Below are 26,120 nucleotides of genomic sequence, written 5' to 3' on the forward strand. Positions count from 1 at the left end.
CGGCATAGTACAGCCCTGTGACCGTTTTGCCCCTCTCCAGGTAGTCGATGTAGATCACACCTTGTAAATCCCAAAAAACGGTGGCCATCACCTTTCCGGCCAATGGGGCAGTCTTCGCCTTCTTCGAAGCACTTTCGCCGGGTAAAGTCCACTGTTTCGACTGTTCCTTGGTCTCTGGTGTATACCAGTGGATCCATGTTTCGTCGACTATCACGAAACGACGCAGAAACTCCTTCGGATTGCGCTCAAACAGCGTCAGACATTGCTCTGAAGTTGTCTCACGGTTGCGCTTGTTGTCCGGAGTGAGCGAACGCGGCACCCATCACGCCGACAGCTTTCTCATGCCCAAAATTTCATGCAGGACATGACCCATGCGGTCTTTTGAGATGCCTACGATCTTAGCTATCTCGCGCACCTTCAATCGTCGATCTGCCAATACGAGATCGTGAATTTTTGTCACGTTATCCTCCGTGGTAGCCGTTTTCGGAGCACCTGGACGTGGCTCTTCAAAAATCGACGTGCGACCACGTTGAAACTCGTTAAACCAATTTTTGATGGTCGCCATCGAAGGAGAAGAGTCACCGTACACAGCATCCAAGCGTTTTTTGATTTCGCTGCGCGATTTCCCTTCCAAAAACAAGAATCGAATCACCGACCGATACTGCTCTTTTTCCATTTTTCAAAAATCAACGGACACACTTGCTTTCATACGCTCTCAAAAATAAACTACAACTCCGATCCGGCTAAAATCTTGACAGTAACCATCGAGAAGGTTGTACGACGTGATAGAATATTTCTTTTGCGAGAGTGGCGCCATCGGGCGGTGAGGCTAAGTACTTATAGGACCACCCTCATATAGCTGCATTAAATCTCATATCATGTTTTTGTACTTTTTTGTTCCGAACCGTTGTCACATCCATAAATGTTGCCTAGAGGGTAATCCCTAATTCGGTGTGCGCTGTTCGAGATGATAACTAATTTCTAAAGCCCACTCTGACGGCGTATTAGACTCCGATACCGAACTCGTATTAACCTTGTTTATGAAGCAACGTGTACTTGTTTTATTTTCGAACGCCACTACGTCCGCAATTGCATCACGAAATATAATAGAAACCTTTGAGCGCACTTGATGTTCAAGAGAACCGTCCAATCCGAACAGCAATGATTGTAAAGTGATCTGATTAGCCTTATCTTTGCCGGTAAATCTTTCCCAGTTGAGTAGACTAGCGTTATTATCATAAATATTTAAGAACCTGTTGTGCAAAGCTTGGACTCTTCATAGTCGGTGGCACTTTCACCTATACATTGACGTTCTGCATTCAATTCTGCTATCACAGCATCCGCTCCTTATGTACTATTGTACTGTATGGTTATATCCTTCAGAAGTATTTCTATGGACTTGTACTGTGATAACCTTGTAGCGTAACTGTTGAACGTCTTATTGCGGAATGTCGTCACTAAGCTGTTTATTACCCATTGTTTCAACTTAGGTCCGTACGTATGAGGTATGTCTTGAATTGTTTTGCAGAAGGATTCTCACGTCTCAGGATTGTCGTTCAAAGGCGGTATGGTTTTGAGTGCTGGATGCAATGAAGATAGATATGCTTTAACGTGGATATTGCTGGTAACTTCCGTGGACACACTCAAGGGACACACTAACTTGGGTGGGTTGTAGTTTCGATGGTTGTAATGATTTCTCATATTCTATCCATTAATCGATTACATCCTCCACATTATGAGGAAAAGGCATAGGTAAAGCTATGTGGATAGATTATTGATGAACACGGCCGAGAGTAGGTCACGATCCTATGATTATAACTTGTGCTTAATCGTGGAGGTAACATATTGGATATACACTCTGAGTCATATACCGACCTTAATTATCGCAGCTTTCAAATAGCCATCTAGAGTGGCTATACTCTCCTGACTCCGAGCACGGAGCAAGCTTGGTCTCTCGACAACCTCCTATAGAAGAGACGAGATTGAATAAGCCTGGTGATACAGCTTTTCACCCAATCACCTCATTTTGCCGAGACTGTGAAGTTTGATCGATAATCTTCCCTCGTTTAACACGACATTCACGTGTTCGCTAATCATCTAATATCATTCTAAATCTCCGTACCGGTACCTGTATCTCCCCCTTACGTAAAGGGTGGAGTGATAGTGGCGACCAGTGAGCACGGATCCTTGCCGATAGACGGTAGTGATGAAAGGTATTCGATCCTTGGTTTTGTCGTGCTTTCGTAGGCGCGTTTGATTTTATGTAAAGCTTTAAATTCATAATCGATTTATATTAATATACTGTACAGCACGATAAAAATATAGACATCTGATTTTTTTTAATTGAAAAAAAATCTGATTATTTATGAAATCCAAATCATCTGACGGAAAGATGGCAGTCCAAGTGTCTCATTGCTGTGGAGATTACTCCGCGCGTAAATATACGCTGCATTAGCTACCACGTTTAATGCAGACCTATAATAACATTACAAGTTATCTTTCCAAGATTTCAATCAAAATTCTTACGAAATTATATGCGGATCCATAGTTCATATCATAAAAAATTATCCAAAACGACCTACAAATAGCATCAGTAAAAAAAAAAATTAAAATGTTTTATGAAAAAAAAAACATCACATTGCAAAAGCATTCAAATATACTAATCAGCAAACTCTTCAAGACAACGATCACTACTGTAGCGCTCCTATTTATGAGCTATTTATTAAATCACTGAATTACTGCAACTAGTCTAACGTGCCTATCTGTTTATTCAAATCAACACATGAAGCGGCGCTACCTCACTGTTTACTCGATTGTATACATATAAGAGTCAAATCAAAATAAATAGCGTAACGTCACAAAGTAATAGATATAGATATAATGATTTTGGATATTAAGAAAAATATGTTAATTAGAGATAATTTTAATATAACAAAGTATTTATTATATAAATTTAAGTACGTAGATTTAGAATATAATAACACAAATTGCATTTAATTATGAAATAATAATGAATTTTAATATGCAAAACTGATTTATTTATTACGCGAACATTATGAAATATTATAAAAATGTAAATAATCCATATGCAAAATGTATAAGTATAGAACATGAGTAAGAATTGGTTTTATTAATAACAGATGAATAATAACTGTTATTAGTAAATAAACAATTAATAATTTATTTAAACAATAAGCTGTATATAAAACGAAAGTATTAATTTTATACTTGATAATGATAGCTTTATGATTTAGGAATCTTAGATAATTAATCTAATAATTGCATTATAAGATTAGGAAAAACCGTTACAAATATGAAAAATTAGTTATAATTCAAATGTTATTAACTAATTTAAATATTCATTTTTAGAAAATACTTCTAAATTGAATCAACTATAAAGTTATATAAAAATTTATTAATTTTCTATTGTAAATATTATAATATCACGTTAATTAACTTTATTAGTTAATAACTTTTGCCGACACTATTTGCGATAATTATATATTGTATAAAATCAACAAATAACAAATTTTGTAAAGTTTACATTTGTTAAAAGCTTGATATTAATGATTATTTACTTGTAAATTAAGAAAACTCATTACTCAAAATTCGCGAATGTCTCTCGAATGTTCGATGACATCTCTCCTGCAAAAATAAGCGGGAAAATCTGAGTATAAATAGGCCCACCTTTGCACCGGCTAGCATTCACTCCTAGCATTGCAAAGTGAGCGCATGAGTCTGAATAAACTTGGCTAATACCTAAGTTCTTTCTCTCATTGAAATTAACTGAGCAAGACTGTTCCTTCCTTATAATTCGAGCTCGACTTATAGAACATCTCGCGCTATAAGAAACTTGGGCCGAATTATATCCTATCCAAGAAAGACTTTAGCTCTGCTTATGGGACAATTCGCACCATAAGAAACTACGTCATTGTCTGACTTTCCTTGAAACATTGTACTTATTTATGTATATTTGATTTATTTATTTATTTTATTGAGGATTAGAGTAAAATTATTGGGAACAAATTCTTACTCATTAGCTAGATACGAGAGTTCCAATTATTATTATTTATAAGTGATACGAACATCACACTACTATAAGAGTTAAAAAATATAAATTGATGAAAATATAAATTAACCAAAATCTACATGATACACAAATAATATAAAAACAAATACAGAATATTTACTGGAGTATTCTGCTACATATCATATTAACTTATCATTATAACCATCACATTTACTTAGTGTCAAATTGTAATAGACAGATTGTAAATTAACTTAAAGCAATAAAGAAAAATAACCGGATCGAGTCAAGATAAAACTAAATTAAACAAAGCATCGACAGAACTGAAGAAGAAAAAAATACGTAAATGCAAAATTATCTGACAGCATTGAAACTAACAAATATAACAGATTACTTTCTATGGAAAGCTACTAAACGATTTAAAAGACCAACTATATTTGTACCACCTATAAGAAAATCTTAAGGTAAATCGACCAGATCTAACAAGGAAAAAACTGCAACGTCCACCAATCGTCTATGTAGAGCATTCAAACCTATCGAAAGAATGATCACTAAACATGAAAAAAAAGTTTTACTAGAAAACTTCGACGTCTAAGACAGCACATCTAATAAATCTATTAAAATATTATTATGGAAATATTACAAATAACTAATAGTATTAATTACATAAAAAAACTTTAGATTGAATGATATTAGAGGAATAATGATCACAAAATTGCCTACAATAGCAATGAGATACAGAAAAATTGATTTCAATGCATTCTTACGTCTATGTTATTTTTCTTGAGTGGAAAAATAGTAGAGATCATTATAATTTGAAATCCGGTGTAAAATGTGAATTGGTAAACTCATACAGACCAATTAGTCTTTTATCAGTACTTTCAAAAATTTGTGGAATATTAATCTTAATTAAAATCAATTCATTAAAACTGATAAAAAACTGACCCTAGGACCATCAATTTGGTTTCAATTGCAATCACTCCACGATTGAACAAGTAAACAGAGTAGCATCTACTCAAAAAAAAATTCATTGAAGATAAACGGTATTTTTCTGACATATTCCATAATGTTGCATAGATTGACAATATTTGGCTTAAATGGCTTATCTATTTATCAAATAATAAAATATCAAATAAGAAAAGCAATAGTGCTACAGGATTGCGTTCTAGGCCCTACACTAAAGCTGTTATAGACCACCAAACAATCAAAGTCTTCTAATATCATGAGAGCAATATATGCAGATAATACAACTATTTTAACATCACACCTAGAGGGAACAATAACATCCAAATTATTACAAAATAACATAAATAATTATATTCAAAATTGGTTTAACTTACGAAGAATTATACTAATTGCAAGCAAATTAATACATATGACGTTCACATTTTGAAAAGACACCTGTTCACTGTTTAAACTCAACAATAAATACATTCCCTAAATCAACAATGTACGAGGGGGGGGGGGGCAATAAGTCTTTACAAGAAGAAGGAAAAAAAAGTTTTGCGTATGTAATTTTTTTTTATTTTTCAACATAATCTCCTTCAAGGTCGATACATTTTATTAAACGGCCTTCCAGTTTCTTTAAGCCATCAGAAAAATGATTTTTGTAAACCCTCAAAATAGGCATTTGTTTCGGCGATGACTTCTTCATTCGACGTAAATCGTTGTCCGGCAAGCCATTTTTTGAGGTTAGGAAATAAGAAAAAGTTACTGGGAGCCAAATCAGGCGAATATGGTGGATGGTCAATTAATTCGAACTTTAACTCGTTAATTTTTGCCATCGAAATTGCACACGTATGAACTCGAACATTGTCTTGAAGAAAAAGGCATTTTTTTTTGTTCAAGTGAGGACGTTTTTCTCTGATTTTTTCTTTCAGCTAACTTAATAATGACGCATAATATTGTCCAGTGATCGTCTGGCCCTTTTCCAAGTAATTGATGTAGATGATTCCATACGTATCTCAGAAAACCGTGGCCATAATCTTGCCAGCTGACTTTACGGTTTTGCTTTCTTTGGGGTGGTTCTCCTGTGGTAATCCATTGTTTGGACTATTCTTTGATTTCAGGAGTGTAGTGGTGTATCCATGTTTTGTCTAGTGACGAGTCGACGCCAAGTCTTCCGGATTACGACGTATGCGTGCCAAAATAGACTCTGAGGTGACCACGCGGGTTCGTTTGTTTTCAACAGTGAGCAAACGCAGCACCCATATTGCTGATATTTTTTTATCCCCAATTTTTTATGCAAAATTGAAATGATTGTACCCTTTGATACCCCTGTAGCCTTAACTAATTCTCACAATTTTAATCTTCTATCACTCAACACCATATCGTTGATTTTGTTGACCATTTCGGGCGTACTCACTTCTACGGAGCGTCCTGAACAAGGTTCATCTTTTGTTGTTGTGCGGCCGCGTTTAAATTCATTTACCCAGTTATAAACAGTCTTAAACAAAGTGGCAGACTTGCCATGAACGATGTTCAACTCAACTGTGATTTCTTTTGGTGTAAGGCCTTTCAAATGAAAATGTCTTATCATTGCGCAAAACTCTGTTTTTTTCCATTTTTCAAATAAACCAATAACTTTTGTTCAACCAACGCTCACAAAAAAACGACTTAATGAATCGAGCTGAAACTTTGTACGATAGCTAGTTAGTAGTATTGCTTGCTAAAAACATCATTATTATTATAGTATTTTTATCGGCATAAACTTTTACAATATAGAGCCACATCACTACCATATTGATTTTTCATGATCAAGTATTTTGACAAATTCCCTGAAATCAATTTTCTTTAAATTTATACGGAAGTCTTTCCTATATTTTTCTTCAACTGTTAAGTTGAATGAAATTTCAATCGGATAGTGGTCGCTACCCCATGAATCTTCTAAAACTGACCAGTCAGTTAAAAAGGCCTTATTCATCGACGTAAATGTTAAATCAATGTTTGTTAGTGTTAAACCCTAATAAGATAGCTCTACTCGAGTAGGTTTTCTATTATTTAAGAGATAAAACTCGCTAAAATCTGCATTGTCGAATATGACGTTACCACTTCAACAATATTTATTACTACCCCTATAAGGATGATGGGCATTATAGTCACCAAGCAAAATAAACGAGTTGAATTTTTTTACTTCGTCTAGTAAAGAAAGCCATTCTGTTTTCTTTAAATCGTTATCTGGTTTAGGTGATCTGTAACAAGATACGATGGTTAAATCGCCCAAATTCGAGGAAACCAGAATGGCTCCTACCTCAAGACTATCGATGTTAAAATTCAGGACAATTTTCTCACAAAAAATGCTGTTGTTTATAAAAAAAACCGAGCCACCTCCTTGGTCCGTTAACCTGTCCAATCTTAGAGTATTCAACCCGCTTAATGAAAAAACTTTATCGTTTTTAAGACAAGTTTCGCATATCACAATAATATCATAGTTTACCGCATAGTTATGAAGACATAATTTGTTGGAAATTGACCTAGCATTCCATTGCAGAATTTTAAGATTTTTTAAATTATTATCCATTAAAATAATTATTTGAATAATTAAGAATGAAAAAATAATAAGCACTAAAAAAAAGTGAAAGTAAAAATTGAGTTAAAGTAACTATTTACGCTTTTATTTATTATAAGTCTTGGTAGCCGCATCTTGATTCTTCTCGTTCATCAGTCTTTCCTGTAGTTTGCCGATGGTATTATCTAATTGCTGTTGCGAAACTGTGAGGTTCTGTTAAGAAGTCAAAGTATTTGATCCTTGTTGTGAAACATCACTGTTAAAGACGAAAATTATCATGGGCCAAAATGATGTTTACCCTGTGATATTTCTCATATATTAGACATTTAGAATCTATGCTTTTATAGTTGCCTTTACAGTTCGCACAAGAAGGTACATTAGTAGTACAAGCGTTATTTTCTCCATCCTTGTCGTGACTATCCAAACCACACATAATATATTTCTTGGTACTTTTGCACGTTCTAGCTGTATGTCCAAATCTGAAACAATTAAAGCACTGCATAGGTTTACGTACATACGGCTCTACCTCAGACTTCACACAAAAGAGCGAGATTTGCTGCGGTAAGATTTGGCCAGACAATGTCAATAACACTGTTTGAGAGGGGATCCATTTATCGTCATCACCCGTAGGGCGTCTTTTCTTTTTGTTCAATCTTTTAACTTGAGTAACAATTATCGCAGATTGTATGCCTTCACAAATTTCACTTTCGGATATATCAGTTGGTATACGTTTAATTAAGCCTTGTCTCGACTGCCTAAAGCCTGGTATAAAAGCTTCCCAATGTAGTTGTTTGAGTGATTCATCTTTTAATAGACAATTAGCCTCTTCTATTTTTTTAAAAACAACTTCAACTTTGTAGCCGCCTCTGTTTTTGATAGTTTCAATTGATTTATATTTTTTAAAAAGTACACTACCTATTTTATAAGCGTTGAGACCAGATTTATCATCATTCAATTTCTTTATCCAAACCCCAAATGGTCCTATGTTGTCTATCTTGCAGCGTCGTTGTGGTGTTTTGTTTCGTTGAGTCTACTGATTTGTTGGTAATGCCGGTTCGCCCGTTACCGTCGAGATTCAATTCAAAACTTGCTGATTTCTTACGTATGTCATCATCGCTTGTGGCACTTCTCTTTCTGTTAACGCTTTTCGTGACATTGTCAATTTGCATTGACAAATCCTCTTCATTAAATCTGTACTCTGCCATTATGACAGGTAATCGCTGTAAAGCCACCCGATAACCGAGGGCCTACATAAAGAAACTACAATAGCGGCTAACAGGCACTAGACGAAAGTTCTTGGAGACAAATGTCCGAGGTTCAAATGAGCACAAACACTGAGCAGTATAGCAGACTCCCCACAGGGACAGGGTCAAGCCCTTCCCACACAAAATGAGTAATCAATTTGTCTAATAATTCAAAAGACGTAAGAGCTCAATCAATACGTGCTAGCTCGCTCCAGCGCCGAGCGACGACCGCCAAAAACATCATAATTTGAGCGTGACGAGCGCCATCTTTTGGATTTTGTAAAGACTTATTGACTCCCCCTCGTACAATATTTAGGTATCCTTATAGATTGAAGATTCACATGGAAAGAACATATATTGACAAAATGCAAATAGTTGGAACTGAAATAGAGGAAAATGTACCGGTTTATTGAAGGAAAATCGGAGCTGTCAAAAACAAATTGTTACTGTACAAAGCTGTACTCAAACCAACCAGGACTTATGGCATACATCTATGGGATGCTACTTCAAACTCAAATATTAAAATTTTCGAAAGATTTAAATCGAAAGTTCTACGTAATATCATCCAAGACCCATGGTTCGTCCCAAACGAAATTATCTGAAATGATCTATAGATTCTAAAGGTGAAAGAAAAAATTTAAAAGATTCACATAAAATATAACACCATATTTCAAAACCATCCAAATAATATTATCAGAAATCTTTTTAAGACAACCATCATGAATATCAGACTCAAAAAACTAACTGATGATTTCCTAAATAACTCCTAATACTTTTGTCACACTTTGAAAATGGAGTACTCACTAGAATTTTTTTTCTAAATGTCATGTACATATACCATATAATAATATCATTTTCTTATTTTTTCAATATGTAAGACAGGTTGTAAATAAATTCGGAGTAATTGTAAAGAAAATTATTAATTTAATGCTTAATCATTTTTTGTAATGATGATAGAGGTCTTATTGATGAGCTTTGCTCGATAAGAGCAAATAATATAATCTTACGAAACTAGACGAAACACAAAATGAAATATTTTACCGTTTATTAGCAAATAACAAACAATTTTTCTATATTAAACTAGATTACGTAAAAGGCTACCAACACGAAATTAAATTGATCAACAGTACTCCAACAAATAAAACGCACCATCCAGTAGCTTTGAAGTTGTGTAATAAAGTACGCCAGACTATAAATAATAATATGTTAAAATGTGGTGAATGAGTTTGCGTCGAATGAGTGGAAAGGATTCGAAAGGATTCTTGTTTATGAAGCAGGAGACGCTTGCTCTATTACTTGAGATTCACGGTTAACGCTCAGCTCTCGATCATATACATTCTTGGTATCTCTTACTCGTTACGCAACGTCCAAAAATTCTGATTGCATCTCATGTTCTCTGTTTGCTAAGATTCAAAAGAAGAGCCAAAAGAAGAAATTTCAAGCGACGAGTCATCAATTATTTCTCTCTCTCTCTCTCTCTCTCTCTCTCTCTCTCTCTCTCTCTCTCTCTCTCTCTCTCTCTCTCTCTCTCTCTCTCTCTCTCTGCGTGAAGAACAGAAAAATAATTACCACGTGTTTGGATGCTTGGTACACTACTTTATCTCAAATGTATTATTTTCTTATTATTTCTACCAATATCTTAATAATAACTTTTATAATATAGGTTGAAACTTTGAGGGTTCATTAATAATATATTATTCTTATTAATCATTAACAATTTAATCGCATGTGTTATTGTTGATAGGTATTATTGACTATTTTAATCGCGGTTCTATACGACCACATGTTAAAATACTCATTATTATTATAAATATAATTTTCAAATTAGAAAGTACATCCATAAAACTCGCGTGAGTTCACAATACTCTAAAATATCGTAGTCTGAAGTTTCGAAATCTAATATTTTTTCGTTAGCAAAGCAGGGAAATGTCCTTAATATCTTTGCATCGCCCTGTATATACATGTATGTGTGTGTGTGCGTGTGTTAATGTTTATGCATGAAAACAATATAGTTTCCATGCATAATGGCATGACTTAATTGATACGTCATTTCGAACGATTTTAAGAAAATCGAACGAATAGCATGATACAAAATTATATCACAGGCTTTTAATCGTTACACTTTTTTTTGAAATATTTTATTGAATTGAAAAAATATTTGTTTATTAACCACGTTCCCGTTGTTGATCCTAGGTTAAATTTAAAAGTGATATATTGTAGTTAATTAGAAAGATTTCTGATTAATTTCTTATACTTTCAATTGCACACACGTACGCTCACTTAAGAAAATATATCTATACTAACGTGGGTTCGCCCCTCTGCTCACTCCGCTCGACAACCCCCCTAACAATTACAAATATTGATACAATGCTATTCTTTGAATTCAATCTCTTGTTACCAAAATGACTAGAAGTCCATTCTATAATCTTTGTGATTACTCCTTTATTCCATTAATTAATTAACAAAATGAAAATTAGACCAATTTTTTTGCATTAACACTGTCATGGAAATAAGCCATTAACACTTACCGCGATTATTTTACATATACTTTAAGGTTCAAATAACCATATGCTGTAACTTAGTCGACACTTTTTTAATATTAATAAACTCATATGTTTTTTCAAACAAAAGCTCTGATTTTCACCTTAATTGTAAACTAAATATTTCCGTGGTCGTTTGCTAAAATTAAAATCTGAATATGTGTAGTAAAGTACTGAGAAAAAGACAACTTTTAATACCTCAAACGTTGAATTTAAACCTTTTGATTCAAAGTTATTAAACACCAAAGTCAAGTAAATGTCCGCCTCTGTTAAACAATGATTTTGCGAAAAAAAAGTCTTGTCGTAGTTCACTGAAATACTTTACATATCCTTAGAGAAAATACATCACAAATAGAAATAATGAACAATTAAATAAAAACAAGAGCCAACTGAAGCAAAATCCGCTCTCCGGTGTTAAAATTGCAATAGTGGGGGAAGGAAAAGAAAGAAAAATTAACTCAAAGATTGGAGGCCGATATTTGTAAGGTCAAATTAAAAACGTTATAAGATACTATGAAATCGTGGAATGATAAATTTAAAAAATTAGCAGAGGATTTTGAAAGATTAAATCAGACAAATTCGAGACTTTCAAAGAGGAATTTCATTCGTACGTTGATTTGGAGAGAACAGATCAACTCATTTTAGAAGTAAAGCAAATCTTCAAACGCGAAACCAGCAACGAATTAGAAGATAAATTATATGAGATAAAAAATATGATAAGTCAAATGCGTACACTGTGTCGAATAGATCAAGCTCCGATATAATAACGAAAATTAAAATACCGATACCCATGTTTAAAAGCACAGAAACGGAAAGATCGATAAAATTTTTGAACAATTTAGATAAATACACTCCCGCCCAATAATCTTTGCCAACCTGAGAACAAAACGACTATAACTTTGAAACTCCATATCTCGGCTGGAAATACACCTACAGAGCTCTGCGGGGGCTCATTTGAAAGGATTTTTTGAGCACTTTTCAATGGTGTATATTAAAATCATGCTTAGATATTTCCCTTGCAGATAGGGCGGCGAATATCAAAACAAAAATTACGAAATTTTTGCTTTTTCTTTAACCGCTTGCCATTTCGAGAAAAAAAATCGTAGAAAAATTCTAAACATAGCATTTTTTAGCTCTTTTTCTGCACTATCCAAAACACTCATTCAAAAATAATTTTTTCGTCTAAATTCAGCGATTATATGAGCATTTCATTCAAAAACAGCATCTATATTCATTGCTCTGTATCTCGGAAAATTCGAATTGTAGAAAAAAATTTTCTTGGAAGAAAATGCTCTATTTTGTAAGTAAAATACGTGAACGAAATTTCATAATCATATGAAAACATTTTTTTTTTCAGTCGCAATATCAAGTAATCTAATTTTTTCAATATTTCACTTTGGAATAATAAAACAGATCATTTATACTCGAAGCTATTCTATTAATTGTAGACAAATTTTAATTGTATGCAAATCTCGATCAACGAAAAATCTAAGTAGAAAAATTAATCTAATCTACCAAAACTGACATAACTAATGATTAGTGAAACAAATTTTTTTTTAATGTTGTTCTAATCTTCTAAAAAATTCTTTACCATAGTAACATATTATTGAAGTATGGCACCGAGAGATTTTAGTAAACGTTATCAAGTTGTTGGATTTCACATAAATGGTAAAAGCAATCGTCAGATTGCTAGTATTCTCAATATTCCTCGTCGAACCGTAGACTACAAAGTAAATAAATTTAAAAGTAGCGGCACTGTTGAAGACAAGAAGCGCTCTGGTAGACCGCGGAAACGATTGCTTTTACCATTTATGTGAAATCCAATAACTTGATAACGTTTACTAAAATCTCTCGGTGCCATACTTCAATAATATGTTACTATGGTAAACAATTTTTTAGAAGATTAGAACAACATTAGAAAAAAATTTTTTTCACTAATCATTAGTTATGTCAGTTTTGGTAGATTAGATTAATTTTTCTACTTAGATTTTTCGTTGATCGAGATTTGCATACAATTAAAATTTGTCTACAATTAATAGAATAGCTTCGAGTATAAATGATCTGTTTTATTATTCCAAAGTGAAATATTGAAAAAATTAGACTACTTGATATTGCGACTGAAAAAAAAATGTTTTCATATGATTATGAAATTTCGTTCACGTATTTTACTTACAAAATAGAACATTTTCTTCCAAGAAAATTTTTTTCTACAATTCGAATTTTCCGAGATACAGAGCAATAAATATAGATGCTGTTTTTGAATGAAATGCTCATATAATCGCTGAATTTAGACGAAAAAATTATTTTTGAATGAGTGTTTTGGATAGTGCAGAAAAAGAGCTAAAAAATGCTATGTTTAGAATTTTTCTACGATTTTTTTTCTCGAAATGGCAAGCGGTTAAAGAAAAAGCAAAAATTTCGTAATTTTTGTTTTGATATTCGCCGCCCTATCTGCAAGGGAAATATCTAAGCATGATTTTAATATACACCATTGAAAAGTGCTCAAAAAATCCTTTCAAATGAGCCCCCGCAGAGCTCTGTAGGTGTATTTCCAGCCGAGATATGGAGTTTCAAAGTTATAGTCGTTTTGTTCTCAGGTTGGCAAAGATTATTGGGCGGGAGTGTATATATCTGTAAAAAAAAGTCATGAACATGAATGTATCGTGTTCATTGGTCAAATGTTAGAGGCAGAAACTAAAGATTGGTGATACGTTATTGCGGATGTGACAGGGCCCAGGCCGGAATGGCCGGCCCTGTCTCGCTCGCTCTCTGTCTCCCACGACTCACTCCTTCGCCGTGGCCATGGCGAGCGTAATGGAAGTTAAGAACCATTATCAATACTCGCAACGCTTTATTTCAGGGTCAATACCTATGCCGGGCATCGTCATTGGGAGTCAATTGGAAACGAGAGCGGCTGCGGCGAGGAAGAGGGAAAGGAATAGATGCGACGCGTATGATGAATGAGTGAGCGCCAGTGATCCTCAGCGATTCGCTCGCGAGAGCGAAGCCGTCGGCGTTGCTCGAGCTGGCACGTGTGTGGTTAGGGAGAGAGTTCGAGCCGAGGTCCCTAGAAGAAAGGATCGATCGTGATGACCAAGAGCGCGCGCGCTAACTAAATAGAAATCGTCAAGCAAAGAGAGACAAGGGATTGAGGTAACGCTAAACAGATTGTGGCCAGGAAAAAGCTTCAATTGACGCCCAAGGCATTGAAGATTTCAACCCAGTTTGCTGTCAACCTTACAGTAGTTCCAGCAACAATTCCTGTCAGCAGCCTTCGTCAGGTCTGGTCATCTCTCTCTCTCTTTCTCTCTCTCTCGCTCTCTCTCCTTTTATTCGCGAGTGCGCAACGCGTCGGCGAAGTGCTCCCGATCATCCGCAAGTACAGCGAGAACCTCGTCGTTCTCCTTTGAACTCCTTTGAAGGAGGATCTCGTCCTCCTTTGAACTCCTCTCAACTTTTATCGTACCGTGCCCCCGTGCGTTCTTCCGCACGAGCAAAGGCACGTAGTCACAGAGAACGACACGTAAATCCGCGTCGTCTCTCTTAATAGTTGTGAATATTAATCAGTAATAAAATTAGTTGAAGGTTATTGAGAGTAATTATTGTATGCGCCAGTCATTCCCTTCCTCTCGAGTTACGAGGGGGGTCAATAAGTCTTTACAAAATCCAAGAGATGGCGCGCGTCACGCTTAAATTATGATGTTTTTGGCAAGCAATACTACTAACTAGATATCGTACAAAGTTTCAGCTCTATTCATTAAGTCGTTTTTTTGTGAGCGTTGGTTGAACAAAAAGTTATTGGTTTATTTGAAAAATGGAAAAAATAGAGTTTTGAGCAATGATAAGACATTTTCATTTTCATTTTCATGAAAGGCCTTACACCAAAAGAAATCACAGTTGAGTTGAACATCGTTAATGGCAAGTCTGCCCCTATGTTTAAGACTGTTTATAACTGGGTAAATGAATTTAAACGCGGCCGCACAACAACAAAAGATGAACCTTGTTCAGGACGCTCCGTAGAAGTGAGTACGACCGAAATGGTCAACAAAATCAACGATATGGTGTTGAGTGATAGAAGATTAAAATTGTGAGAATTAGTTAAGGCTACAGGGGTATCAAAGGGTACAATCATTTCAATTTTGCATAAAAAATTGGAGATAAAAAAATATCAGCAATATGGGTGCTACGTTTGCTCACTGTTGAAAACAAACGAACCCGCGTCGTCACCTCTGAGACTCTTTTGGCACGCATACGTCGTAATCCGGAAGACTTGGCGTCGACTCGTGACTGTAGTCGAAACATGGATACACCACTACACTCCTGAAATCAAAGAATAGTCCAAACAATGGATTACCACAGGAGAACCACCCCAAAGAAAGCAAAACCGTAAAGTCAGCTGGCAAGATTATGGCCACGGTTTTCTGAGATACGTATGGAATCATCTACATCAATTACTTGGAAAAGGGCCAGACGATCACTGGACAATATTATGCGTCATTATTAGGTTAGCTGAAAGAAAAAGTCAGAGAAAAATGTCCTCACTTGAACAAAAAAAATGCCTTTTTCTTCAAGACAATGTTCGAGTTCACACGTGTGCAGTTTCGATGGCAAAAATTAATGAGTTAAAGTTTATATTAATTGACCATCCACCATATTCGCCTGATTTGGCTCCCAGTAACTTTTTCTTATTTCCTAACCTCAAAAAATAGCTTGCCGGACAACGAGTCACGTCGAATGAAGAAGTCATCGCCGAAACAAATGCCTATTTTGAGGATTTACAAAAATCATATTTTTCTGATGGCTCAAAGAAACTGGAAGGCCGTTTAATAAAATGTATCGACCTTGAAGGAGATTATGTTGAAAAATAAAAAAAAATTACATACGCAAAACTTTTTTTTCCTTCTTCTTGTAAAGACTTATTGACCCCCCCCCCCCCGTATCACCCATCTCGCCACCTTCGTGACGAGATTCATCATCACCGATATAGTGGATCGAAAGAGCCTGCCGCACCTTCCCCTTTTAAATAATTAGTGACACGGTGCTCGATACGGGTCCATTATATGGCTCGTGGGAATTATTAATACGATAATTCTCCAAACGTGTTCATGGTTCAGTGTTACACTGATGATATTATTGATTACAATCCTTTTAAAATGGAATTTAAAGAGTGGTTCTGGAACACTAACATTCAGCGATAAATGCACAGAAAATTCGTATTTGGCCAATATTATTTAGGCGTTAAATTGAGTAGGATTAGTTACGCTATAACAATTCTTGGTTATATAAAACAGCTAGAATTATCAATAACAATGAAGAAGAATTAACTGAAAAAATTGTGTGAACATTGTGAAGAAGGAATTCATCACGCGTTTTCTAGTCAAAGATTATTCTTTGAAATCTTATTAGACAATGATATGATATCGATTTAAAATATTATTAGACGATGATAACAAATTCTGATAAAAAATGATAAAAAATTCTTAGAACGGAAATAGAAAAAAGAAATGTTGGAGAAAAACAATATAGCATAGTGAAATGGTAATAAACATGAAAAGACAGAACCAGTTTCAATAGAGAAAATGGAGAAATCGTGGCTAAAATTCATAATATGAATAGAAATCAAAAAGAAAATAAAGTGCAATTAATTCCTTCTATTAATAAGAAGCTAGTAAAACAAGCTCATGATGATATTGACCTTTTAAACATACGAGGTGTGTTCAAAAAGTAAGATGAATTTTTTAATTGGGCGGGCTACGTAGATTCGATCATCGATATTTTTTTTTATTATGTTGGTATGCATGTTCCTCACGTATGCTCACAGTTTCAGCCAGTTTGTATGTTTACTTTTTTTTGCGAGACAGAAACGTTAGACATGTTTTTTGTACTCGGCGATTTTCTGCTATCGAAAACAATGGATAAAAAAGTTTGCTTAAAATTTTGTATAAAAAATGGAATTAAGTGCTCCAAAACACTTGAAATGTTGGCAGTGGTATACGATGAGTCTACTTTAAGCCAAAAAAATGTTTACAAATGGTACAAGCTCTTTCAAGTTGGCCGAGAAGACACCGACGGCGAACCTCACTCTGGACTTCAATAACTGATGAAAGTGTTGAAGAAGTGAAACAAATGGTGTTAAAAAGTCGTCGAATTACTATTAGAGAAGTGGCCGAAGACGTCGGCATCTCTATTAGCTCGTACCATGCAATTTTTTCCGAAGTTTTGGACATGAAACGTGTAGCAGCAAAATTTGTTCCGAAACTGCTTAATTTTGAAGAAAAAGGACCGTCGAAGGAGTATCGCTCAAGTGCTGTTAAACGACGTCAATGATGATCCTGATATGCTCAAAAGAGTCATAACTGGTGACGAATCATGGGTTTATGGTTATGACGTCGAAACTAAAGCCCAATCGTTCCAGTGGAACACTCCAAAAGAGCCAAGATCGAAAAAAGCACGTTAAATTTGATCAAATGTCAACTCACTGTTTTCTTTGATTATCGTGGCGTGGTACATCTAGAGTTCTTATCACAAGGTCATTCGATCAATAAAGAGTATTACCTTGAAGTTATGCGTCGTTTGCCAGAAGTAATACGAAAAAATCGTCTGGAATTGTGGGAAAACAATTCATGGATTTTGCATCACGATAATGCACCTGCTCACTCATCGTTACTTGTGTCGAACTTTTTGGCCAAAAAGAAAACCACAATCATGCCTCAGGTACTATATTTACCAGATATGGCCTCCTGCAACTTTTTTCTGTTCTCAAAACTTAAGAAACCCATGAAAGGACGGAGGTTTGGAACGATTGAGGAGATCAAGAAAAAATCGCTGGAAAAACTCAAGGCTATACCGGAAAGTGCTTACCAGAAGTGCTGTGAGGATTGGAAAAAACGTTAGCACAAGTGTATTATATCTGAGGGGGATTACTTTGAAGGGGACAACATAAATATTGATGAATAAATAAATTTTTTTTCATAAAAATAAAAATTCACCTTACTTTTTCAACGCACCTTTAGATCTCATAGTCAGTATATCATCAAACAGAAATGAGTCTGAGTTGAAAAACTAAATGCAGTTGTATCTCTAGACTCGGAGAGCGCACAAAAGAAATGTATGTGGAATACTACTAAGCGTTCATTTCCAAATAAGATCTCAAGTTATTATTCGCCGCGTTTATAGAATCGCACACAGATTTAGTTCAGGACATTAATTCAGACAACGAATATTGTAAGCAGGCACAATGTTCGGAAATTATATTAACACGATTTGAATGATAACACTACCGTTGAGGCATTAATTGATACAGGTAGTGAAGTAACAACTATATCAGAAAAATTTTATTTTAATAATGTAGAATATTTCCAAAATTGTGCAACTTTGCCATTATGCGGAAAATTTATAAAATCACCTACTGACAATAAATCAGTTCGATTTAAAGTACAATTCATGATACCGATACGATTAGGCAATATAAATATGAATTTGATATATATAGTTGTTCCAAAATTAATAAAACCACGCATTATCGGTATTGATGCGCAAGAAAAATTGAATATGATTATTAATACTATTAATAATTAATAAAAATTATTGACGATATCAGTAGATAGTTAAATTCAAAATTATCATATAACGATTGTAACAATATGAGAAATTATTCTTCTTTAAATATAATAGAATTCAATAATGGTGAAAATGACTATAAATTATTGAATTCAGATTGCGATATAGGCAAAAATAACCATAATATATTACAGTCAAAATCTTTTTTTGATTTCACGGATTATATTGATAACGAGTTTAATCTCTCAAATGAAAAAATTAAATATAAACTTGAATCATGTAATAAGTTAAGTTTTGATCAAGTTAAAAAATGGAAAGAATTGATATTAAAATATAAAAATGTTTGTGCAAAAAAGCCGGGATTAATTAATACATATACTCATGAATTACGTCTGAAAGAGAATAAGCCATTTGTTTCAAAACCATATGCAGTTCCCATACATTATAGGGACAAGGTTGAAATCGAAATCAACAAAATGTTGAAATTAAGTGTTATACGATCATCGCGAAGTAACTATATAAACCCGATGATCGTCGTACCGAAAAAGAACGGTGATATTTGCTTTTGCCTAGGTGCACGGAAATTAAATGAAAAATTGGATGATGATTATAACAGTCCATCATCAATTAACGATATATTGTTACGATGTACAAAGAAACCTTTTATGTCTAGCTTAGATTTAACAAGCAATTATTGGCAAATCGGCTTATCAGAAGAAAACAAAAAATATACGGCTTTTATGATATTAAACAAAGTATTCGGATTGAACATTTCGGCGTTCGGAATAAAAGTAAGTTCAGCAGATTAACCTTTAGAGGGCCGGAGAATCAATATATTGATGCTACCCTCGATTGACACTTTCCCTGTGATCAATCAATAATATAAGATACCTTTTATACCAAAATTTCTTATTGACATTCGTGAATGATGTGTATATTAAATCAGATTCATGAACATTTATATCACTTAGAGTTACTGCTTAAGAAAGCAAAAAAAACATAACATTACATTTAATTTTGGCAAATCAAAATTTTATTACGATACAATTGAGTTTTTAGGATATATTTTGACTCCGAAAGGAATAATTCTTGATCCGGACAAAATAACATCTATTAAAAAATTTAAAGAACCAACAAAAGTTAAAGAACTGCAATCGTTTTTAGATTTTATTAATTTTTATATGCGATTAATGATTTTATTATTAAATTTACTAAGGAAAGGAGTTAAATTTAAATGATCTCAAAAACATTCATTTGCTTTCAATAACATCATTGCAGCTTTTGATAAAGATACTCGTATAATATTGACATATATCAATCAAATAAACCATTTATTTTGACTACGGACGTGAGCGATTACGCGATCACGGACTTCCGTATTGTACTTCAGTATTGTCTCAAATAAACCATAAAAATAAGGAAAAAATAGTTTGTTTTGTCAGTCATACATTAAAAGGTAATGATATTAATTACTTCGCAAACGAAAAAGAATTGATTTCGGTAGTATGGGCGTTGCCTAAATTGCAATAATATTTACGGAGGACGAAGAAAATTATAGTTCGTATGGATCACAAAGCAGTGACATTTTTGAAATACTTTTTTTATTGCGTTTTTGGTTTAATACTGCGCAAATGACTCATTGAACTTATCGATCCAAGATTATAATATTTCGCTTGAGCATATAAAAGGTAAACAAAACTCAAGTGAAGAATACTTTAGTAGGCAAATATATCGGAAAGTAGATAATAATACAGAAACTGATATCTTAATAAATGCAGTAGCGAAGATAGAGTTAAGCAAAGAAATAATTAAATTACTAAAAGGAATAGTAAATCACCAAAATAATGATGATTATTGTAATAAAATAAAAGATAGGATACTAAATAATGAAGAAACAATCGTTATAAATTATAAAATAAAAAGCGATATTTTATGTGAACTAATAAATTCGATGAATAAAATAGTAATTCCAAAAAATATATTTGCTGGTTTTATTATAGATGTGCATAATACGTACGGGCATATTGACTCATTTAAAACATGTATAATCATACAAGAAATGTTTTTCATGCCGGAATTATATAAGCGCATTAAACAGCTATTAAATTCGTGCATGATTTGTCAACGAATTAAATAGTTAACGGTTCAATATGATGAGTTGATACAACAAATTTTATGTAACAATCCAAACGAAATTCTATCAATAGACTTTTACTGTCCATTAGCCACATCAACGGGCGGTGTAAAATATGTTTGTTCAACAATTTATGACTTCTCAAAGTATGTTGTAATATATAAAATTAATAAAGCGAATACTATCTCCGTAGATAACAAAATTTTCAAAGATTATATTTTGAAATTTGGCAAACCGTCAGCGATAATGTCTGATCATGGTAAGCAATTCACATTTAAAAATGAAAAAAAACATTAAATAAATCAGTAATTAAATCAATATTTTCGTCAATTCGTCATTCACAATTGAATATTGTCGAGTGCATACATAGAGAAATTAGTAGATTTTTATGGTATTATTTGAAAGAATCACATAGAAGTTAGGCACGATACACAGACATAATTATACAAATTATTAATGAAACACATGATACGACCGGATACATACCAACACAACTACATTTTAACAAAAAACCGACAAGAATATGAGAAAATACATTAAACAGAGAATACAAATGAGATAACATACGAAAAAACAAAAATTTTTTTAGCATAGACAAAGGTGCACAACAAGTTAATTAAACGAGCAAACCGAAAAAATGCTAATATTATACACAAAATTTACAATGTCACTGAAAAAATAATGTTGAAAATGGAAAATGTATCAAGCGCGCAAGATGAGCAGATACATAAGTTCTTTGAAGTTCACGCTGGTCCATTCAAAATAAAAAAAAAGTAGCAAAAGACACAAATATATTACCATGTTATATTAACATATTACATAAACATATTATATATGGTAGAGGATGAAGAAAATCACAAGAAAGGACAATTCCACGTGAGAAATATCAAATCACACTTTCAAACAATGTTTAGCGAAATAAACATTATAAATATAATTAAGATTAAATATTGAAAGGAAAATAAAATTATAGATAGGGCCAAGCTCGTTAATAAGGTTAGATAATTATAGGATAGGATATATGGATAGATCTGTAAACAAGGATTATGAGAATAAGATATCATGTGGATCAATTTATTTAGAGTACAAATCTAATTTTACGTTGAACATCTCTCAGCTAAACAGAAACGTCGCCAGGATCATTGACGCTATCCCTGTTCGATGACATGCCGTCGGATGGATAAGACTGATACCGTATGGAAAATCGCAATCTCGCTGTCACTGATTGACGCTGAGATTTTCGAAAGGCAGAAGCCCAGTTCTTGGCCATTAGTGTCGGGATGCTATGCGAGTCACGAAGAGTCTACGTGCAAGCATCGCTCTCGTAAAAACCAAAAGTTGAATCGATTGAGGCATTCCCGAGGCGTTGTGACAAGGCTGTCGACTCGTCAACGGAAACTGAATCGGTTTTACACGCATCTCACTTCTCGAGCACGAAGTCATCGGGTCTATAAAATCCTGATCTCTCCGAAAAGGATACATTATAATATTACGATATGTGTATGTTTCTCACAGCACATATAACTAAATCCACTAAAAACTACACTTTTGTGAAATCTAAAATCGAAGAAAAATTTTTTAAATCCTAGATTTCTGTACCAAAGTTCATTTTATTTTATATTTTGTAAAATAATGAAAAACACTGAACTATGCAAATGTTTACTGGTTTACTAGCTCTGGAGAAGGCTAAAACATTTGTGGAACATAAAATGATAGTAAAAATGAATACCATTATGCAAAAGAAAAGTCTCAGTCAATTCAAGTTATCCGATGAAAAGCTATTAACAAATTACTTTTTTATTAAATTCTTAACACGATCGCTTGCATTGATTTGATTCGAACGCTGGTTAAAATCATTTACTTTTAACGAGTGATAAGTGCTAATTCACGCGAAGCGAATTCACCTCGTAAAGTGTAGGTCCTTTTAACGGCTGAGCGACTTTAGACTCGGGCGATTGCCAAGCTCTACGGGCACCCCGATATGCGCATGCGCTTCAATTGTAGAATATTTGGTTGTGAGGGGACCTACGATATCACGATCCAGGCACTTCAATTTTATTATTAACTATTAGCTAAACAATGAACGTCGAAGTCACTGATCGAGGGAGAAATCGAGTTCACGCAGGTGATCGGAGAAGCACATGAATGTTACGTCCGAAATTTACGAAATATTTACTTTCCCTTTCTAATCTAGAATATTACGGCAATTTACTAGAAAAGTCGATCTAGAGCGAGCGAAGCTAGGCAAAATGATCGAACGGAAAAACCTGTCATGACAGGTTACTCTTCGCCACCTTTGAATTGTAGATTCTCCTACGAATAGTAAAATATACCTAAAGCACCGCTCACAGCCAGTTACATTTCACAAGTCTAAAGGGATTGACGGAATGTTTCGGTTCGAGTTGTAACTTCACTGATTTTTGATGGTATTGATATCTTTATTACTACCACACTGTTAATCTTACAAAAGAGTTAAACGTTTCACGCATCTCGTTATGGTTTCATTCGCGGTCAAGGAGTGTATGTCCAATCTTTTCCGTAATCGAAAAAAAGCCAGCAATGACCCGCCTACTGGCGTGATAACTAATGTCACCGGCCCTTGGGCTAATTGCTCATTTAGCTGCGCGAGTCGTTCTTTATCCTATTCAGCAACGCTTGCAAGAACGTAAGAAAGGAGAACTGTCTCTCTCCCATTTTCGCGATGTGCTTTTGTCAAAAGTGTATATTAGGCTGAAGATTATACGTGTCTCTCACTCTCTGCGGAAAACGACATTGACATATATGCACATTTCGTCTGGAGATCGACCTGTACCGAAGCTGCCGAGAGCAAGGAACTTCGCAGTTACCCGTTTGCGTGAGAAAGACTGAAAGTCGCACACAAACTGCTGTGTCGGTAACATTTCAGCGTCCAACATCTGGCTTGGTTGGAACGTAACAGTGGATATATCGGAAATTGGCGTTTTATTTCTTGTCAGTAATACATATAAATCGGAAATTATTAATTTAATAATCTAAAAGAACAAGGTCCGTATTAATTAATTATCGGTCTAATGTATTATAACTCAATACTTCGTATATTGAATGCAATAGGTTCGATATATTATATCCAATATTGCGCGCGCGCGCATGTGTGTGTGTGTGTGATTATGCGGAACGAAATTAATGTCAGAGGAAATAAAAATGCAGCCTTACTAATTAGGCGCTCACTTCTTACAGACTCAATCCTGCCTCTTGCTACTGCCGCATACACTTCGTTTCACACTTCCTTTTCTTCACACACACTCTCTCTCTCTTTCTTACGCTTTTCTAATCACTACCTGTGTCCCGGTTTGCATGCTGACTTCAGCATGCTATGGCTGCACCGCGTATTTGATCCTTCTCATTCATTCCTTCTCACACTGTCTTTTTCCAACGTGCACACATGTTCTGCTGATTATAACATCTTATCGCAATGGTCTTGACTTTGATGCAGCGAAAGTAGCAGGCGAACTCTGTGCGTATATATATATATATATATACAAACGCACACACACACACACACACATGTAGTCCGTCACATATCAACGAGTTTAAACTTACGTTAAAACTTTTTTATTCATCATAATATTAATGTTGTTATGTATAATCTCTAACATAAGACATGTAACGAGTTAAATCGGATATTTATTAAATAATTTATTTGTAAAATAATGAATTCATAAAAGAGCATTTTTTCGACATATATGCGTAAATAGAATCATAAATAAGTTCCTACATATTCACATATATGTGGGGTTGGTAATGCAACGAGAGATGAGAGTAAGACTGTGTGCACAAGAGAAATCGGTTTGGCATGATTGTTTGCGGCGATCGTTAAGTTTGTGGTGTGAGTTGTGACGGCAATGACCTTTGGAATTTTAGATAGCGTGGGCAGTTTTGTCGCCATGTGTTGAATGTCGAGAGCGACTCCGAACTTGCAACGGGAGATCCTCGAAGGTTGAGGGCAAGATCATCAGTTGTTTGTTAGCCTCTGCTTAGTGTAAAAGCATGCTTCCGAGTTGTAGTTAAAAAATAAATTGCTACTCCTTGTACTTTCATTTTACGCTTATTACTCATTCCTATCTATCACACATACATCCCTTTCACCATCATCCCCACATATACGCATAAGACATGAGATATTTCTCCGTATCTCTGGTTTTATTTCGTTAAAACATGATTTACCGGTGTTAAGATCGCGATTTTCGTGAAAAATTTACTTGATTTTTCGCTCTTCATGTGTTATTATTTATCAAGATTTCGCATTTATAGCCGCTAAAATACAATTTTATATATGATGTCATCATCGATGTTATAATTCGTTTGGTTAGCGACTTGCACAGTCGATTTTTTCATGTCGGTATTTCTGAAACAGACTACTATAATGATATTATACTAATTAGCGTTATAGGAAGAAAAGTTGAATGTTTATAAATTTTAAGGTAATATATGTATTCGTCTATGTGCAAATATGCTTGCTAATTAATGTTATAACTTGTAAATTCACCATTACATTTTTCCTTTGCCTGCATGTAAGATATAAATAGTAATAATGTTAATTTATTATTTTTCAGTTTTCCCACTCTCTAATACTGGTAATATATCTCAAAAACCGTGGCTTGGATTGGAGCATGTTAATAAAGCACCTAAGAGATCAAGAATAAACTATCTAGAAAAAGCTATCAAAATATATAATTGACCTTCTACCAAAGAGAATCTGAGACTTATTTGACAAAAGTTTTCTCATATACACCGAAATCAGTTTTGTGTAGATCAGAGTAGCGGAAACGTTTTCAACGAATTATATGCAATTTTCGTAATTATAAATAAAACTCATCCGTGATATCAATATACATATATAAACTAAAGAGCATTTTACTAGTTCATTATGCTTACCTATCCCTTATATATACGGGTGTATATTTAGTCATTCTGGATATCTATTTTGTTATTAGTAAAACTAGTTGTTTTTTCACCTTGCTGTTCAATTTAGTTGTAAGGAGAGTTAGTTTTGCGGATAGAAATTGGATCGATGAATATTATTTATTGATTGTTCTGTTTCATGATTTTATTATAATTCTTAGAAATT

At 34.1% G+C, this 26,120-nt stretch overlaps 1 protein-coding gene across 1 annotated transcript in view; it reads left to right on the forward strand.

Moving 5' to 3' along the window:
- Positions 1–25,888, forward strand: part of LOC131665443 (ubiquitin carboxyl-terminal hydrolase 7) — a 957,589-nt gene extending 931,701 nt beyond the window's left edge. The window contains exon 19 of the mRNA XM_058937325.1: positions 25,606–25,888. Coding sequence (XP_058793308.1) covers positions 25,606–25,730 — 125 coding nt within the window. The 3' untranslated portion in view covers positions 25,731–25,888. The remainder of the gene's footprint in view (positions 1–25,605) is intronic.
- Positions 25,889–26,120: the final 232 nt, after the last annotated feature.

This window comes from Phymastichus coffea, unplaced genomic scaffold, assembly GCF_024137745.1.
Source record: "Phymastichus coffea isolate CEN01 unplaced genomic scaffold, Cenicafe_Pcof_1.1 PCOF00003, whole genome shotgun sequence".
In the NCBI taxonomy this organism is placed as follows: Eukaryota; Metazoa; Arthropoda; class Insecta; order Hymenoptera; family Eulophidae; genus Phymastichus; species Phymastichus coffea.